The sequence below is a fragment of the Fopius arisanus genome, unplaced genomic scaffold (genome assembly GCF_000806365.1).
Source record: "Fopius arisanus strain USDA-PBARC FA_bdor unplaced genomic scaffold, ASM80636v1 scaffold00080, whole genome shotgun sequence".
Lineage (NCBI taxonomy): Eukaryota > Metazoa > Arthropoda > Insecta > Hymenoptera > Braconidae > Fopius > Fopius arisanus.
In genome coordinates this window covers 226369-230924 of record NW_011887819.1, presented here as the reverse complement: position 1 = coordinate 230924, position 4556 = coordinate 226369, and the positions used below count along the sequence as shown (strand labels likewise).

General features: G+C 37.8%; 1 protein-coding gene across 1 annotated transcript in view; it reads right to left on the bottom strand.

Annotated features, from left to right (window-relative positions):
- Nucleotides 1-2235: 2235 nt before the first annotated feature.
- Nucleotides 2236-4556, bottom strand: part of LOC105270196 (uncharacterized) — a 22170-nt gene continuing 19849 nt past the window's right edge. Inside the window, exons 2-6 of the mRNA XM_011310980.1 lie at nucleotides 4248-4338; nucleotides 4032-4168; nucleotides 3798-3930; nucleotides 3674-3726; nucleotides 2236-2381 (exon numbers count right to left, since the gene is read on the bottom strand). Coding sequence (XP_011309282.1) covers nucleotides 3676-3726; nucleotides 3798-3930; nucleotides 4032-4168; nucleotides 4248-4338 — 412 coding nt within the window. The 3' untranslated portion in view covers nucleotides 2236-2381; nucleotides 3674-3675. The remainder of the gene's footprint in view (nucleotides 2382-3673; nucleotides 3727-3797; nucleotides 3931-4031; nucleotides 4169-4247; nucleotides 4339-4556) is intronic.

The window sequence follows — 4556 nt, the reverse complement described above, 5'->3', positions numbered from 1 at the left end:
AGGGAAATGCTTCTTTCATCGTGGCCCGAGGAGCGTGTACCCGGTGGAATCCTCCTATTATTTGTATATGTGAATGCGTCTGCTAAGCGTATAAATCCTGGTGTTAATTGCCAAAAATAAACCAGAAGGTCACTCTCGGTCCATTAGCATAGAGCCACTAGCGAATCCCTTCCCATTCAAATTTGAGCCTAAGCCTTATCTTCACTCGATCGTATGTAACTCCAATGAAATGATGACGTATACAGATATGTTGTGGTTTGAGAATGAAAAAAAGTACGTTTTAATCTTTATTTATTAGTAATCAACTAATTTCTGTGCACCTTGGTTGTCATTTAAAAATATCGTATTAGACGCATCGTGGAGGTGTAAGACAATGAGTGGTGGTAAGGCCTCGGCTGTAAGAGCCTAATCTCCCCCCGAAATGCGAGTGAAATGTTCCCCCAACTAATGAATTCTTCAAAGTTCAGCGACTGACGCATCGCGATTTCCGCACGGCGGTCGGGTAAAACTTGAAACAACTTGAAACTTGCTATCGCTATGTACTCATGATTTTTGTTTTCCTAAGAGATTTTCCCAGAATCCCTCACCCGTTAGATAGCAGTCGGACTTGATGCGTCAGAGTACGAAATTCGATAGAGCCAGAAAGAGAAGTTCCAAAAAGTAAAGTTTCACCAGGGTATGCGATCTTTAAATCAAGGTTCGAGAAAGGAAAACTGAGCTCTGCAGATTGCCGGAAGCACTCTCACGGTTGGAATTCTCGAAGGCTTCCAGATTTTCATTTGCTTTGTGCTTGAAAAAATCCTTTAGATTGCCATCGGAAAGCCTCTTATTATGTCAAAACACTATTGCCGAGGAAACTCTATCAGCTTTCGTGGATGTGAAGGGACTGACCGCACTCCAACGCGGATTTTCCAACGCTACACACACGTTCCAAAGGTACCTGGACAACCTCCTTCGAGATTATAATTTTGCTGCCTCCTATATTGATGTCATCATCATCTACTCTAGGACTCCCGAGCAGCATCATTTCCATGCGGAAGGCAACCTAACAATCGCCTGACAATCAACCCCATCCAATGTAAATTCGCCCGAGAGAACATCAGAATTTTAACCTACCAAACTTACAAACCATTGAAGACCTTCGGCAATGTATTGGCCTGGTGAATTATTATCGCCGCTGCGTCCCCCGGGCCATAACCATTCAGCCCATTTTGAACGAGCACACCAAGCAAGACAAGAAGATAAACAAGCGTAAAGCAAAATTATTCTATTCTGGGCAAATTCTTTTAATTCGCGGGAGGGCCTGAAACTGAAGGAAATAGGTTCAAAATTGACACCGGATGGTTTACAATGGAAGAAAATCAAAATCCCATAACGAAAAATACACTCCTGGACTTTTATTAATAATTTAGAGAGCGGAGTAAGGGTAGTCGGCTTGCAGTACACGTGATACAAAATACAACGGGATGATTTAAAAATACTACAAAAGGGCAGAATTTAGGGGTTAACTTTTGTGGAAGACGAAATAAAATACCGGAAAGAAAGGAATTACTTGGTAGTAAAGAAACTGGAAAATAATTATCGAATAATATGGCTCACCGTTGAGGCGGTTTCATACTAGAGGGAATACTCACTGGTACAGATAAAGGAAATTTAAGGTACTCACTCCACTGAGCAGTTCGGGGCTGTTGTCTGTCTTCTCTCGCTGAGGAATGGAAAACGGGAAATTTATATGGCTTTCCACAGCTTGTGACGTTACAGGAAAACGGTGGATAGGATTGTGCGTCAAGTAGAAACGTAAAGGCAATAATTCTTGACATAATTTTACAAAAAAATTTAGTGAAAAGTGAATAGTTGACTTCTATGTTCTACCTCCAAATAATAGAATTTTCTCAATCGATTGCACACAGCAATATAAACAACATGGTCCTGCATTTCTATAGTGCATTCAAGATCATGTATGGGTCCGACATCATGTAGGACAAAATGTTTGTGTCCTCTCTGTCCTATTCAGGATTGTCTGCACACCGATGGTCAGTTATAAAATATGCGACAGAAACACAGTGGAAGACTTGTACATCGATTGAATGTTTATTTAACTGTTTATGTTTTTGAAACTATTGAAACTATTCGACAAATGACTAACTCATATAATTGAAACTACGACATCTTTCCATAGTGAACGTTAGACTGAAATGTTTTTCAAAACTACTAGTAAATAACTCTTGTAGCAGTTCTTTCATGGCATGATCAATTTCACCACTTCATACAAATTGTTGGAAGAAAGGTCTCCAACGGACCTTTTCACTACGGAAATAAATTCCGCTAAGAACTCTGTCATCATTTCGTTCCGAAGTAATTCGTTCTAAAACCAATTAGAGCTGTAACAAAATAAATCAATATATTCTCAAGTTGACTTCTAAATTCATACTGATATTCTAGTAATAGTATAATAGCGCACTTCATTTAATTTTCAATTTTTCTGAATTATTATTCATTATAATAACCAGCAAAAACAAAGGAAAGAAAAATTTAGAGCGGTCCAGACCGACTTTTGGTAGGGTTCATACCAATCGTGTCCCCGTCGCATCATGCTAAGTTCTGATGAGGCTTGAACCTTTTTGAAAAAGTGCCTCACTGCGCCTTAAATTTTTATTAATACCACATAATATTGCATAGTTAATTATAAATTAACAGCTTTTTGAAGGAAAAGCGCATTGGGAGATGGCTGTATGCCCACATGAGAATCCACCAAGATAAGCGAGATGATTCAAAGTGGTTAAATTCATTAATAGTTGCTCAGTTCGGACACTAAGAATGTTTATTTACTGTAGGATATACGTCAAATTTGACAAATTATAGAACGGAATAAGTTGGAAATAGAAGTAGCTCAGATATACTTTTACCGATAGTTCTAATCTTCGTTGTGTAATCTATTGTAATTGCAATAAATTTCACCACAAAGGTAGATTGCAATCAATTTGGAGCATGGTCATTTTCTGGGCGATATATTTTTCAACTATTACTCTTATATCCCTTGTAAATCTGGTAGAATAAGCATGAGAAACAAAACTATGACAATCACATCACCATTCAAACTAATATTAATCATTGTTTTTTTTTTCTTTTCAATTAAACTAATTTTTGACTCTACTACAGCCAGCAGGTTGCTTGCAAATGACTTTACTAGAGCTAACCGGCTACTTGCAAGTGACTCTACTAAAGCCAACAGTCTACTGGCAATTAATTAAATTGGCAACTGAGATGGAGTGCCCAAATTCGAGAATAAACTGTAGCAAATGCTACTTGCTAAGCGCGTCCAAAAAGTTTCGCCACGGGCAATCAAGGCTGCTCGAAATTCACTGTCCAGTACACTGAGATCGAGTGGCTTGATTGCGCCGCGAGAGCATTGTTAATACTTCTGCCTCGCATTTTCCCTTGCCGAAATTGTTGGCCATCTAGTGGCGTTTGGCGAACCACTAAGTTACGTGTAGTGTGAACGATTGACTTCGTATAGTACACAGTAATAAATGTATTACGCATGTTATTTTGGTTAAATTTATTCTTGACATAGTTTTACTATCCTTATTAAGTCAGTTCCTTACAAGGCAAATTCGTTCAATTATTCAAATATTCATAATATAATTCACATTGTCATTTTCAATGGACTTACGTTCATCGCATAGAGTTCAAAACTGTGAACGAAGACATAATCATTTTCAAGGTCTGAAAACCCATCTTGTTTAATGTCATTATATTCCCATCTTTCCTTCTAAAATCTTAAAATGTCCTCTTACTTTTCCAAAACTTTCCATGGACATTATGTAAAATTTGCCCGCCGTCAAATGACACGGTATTAAGCTTCTCATCATGATTGGTAGCAGCATCAGTTGCAATTGGTGCGGCAGGCAATACCATCGATTTTGATAACTAGAAATTAAAATGAAAAAATATTTAGCTGTGAAAACTGAATCGATGGATGATGTTCAATGAAGTAACGATTCAAATAATGAATTTGTATTCATTCTGACGCTGATATGAAGATTTTTTCGCTCTGTACTTCCAGTGCATGTCCCAACCAGCTAATCCAAAATAGATGACAGAAGCCGCCTGCGCTGATAAATGCCATCCTAATCATCTCGCTTGGTTGAGATCTTTTAATGATAGCCTAAAATGATATCCACAGATGATGACTTTAAATCTTTGAACAATGTGAACCATTCTGGTTGATGATCAGGCCTACTCACTGTCATTCCCGTGAGTACTATTGTCAAGATATTCACTCCGACAATAATTAATAGAGCGATATTATAGGATGATTCCAAATTCTTCACAAACCTATGAGGAGAAAAAATATACTTGAATCACGTATAGATATACGCATAGATTTGAGCATATGCTTAAAATAACTATAATAATCAGGGATCTAGAATGAAACTGTCAAACGGAACAAAAATATCGGTTTCGTATGTTGTTCTGTGAAACGTGAGTAACGAAACAAAATGTGGAGCGTAAATCTTGGAATACTACAGCGTGGAATGGAAGTCGGAATGAAA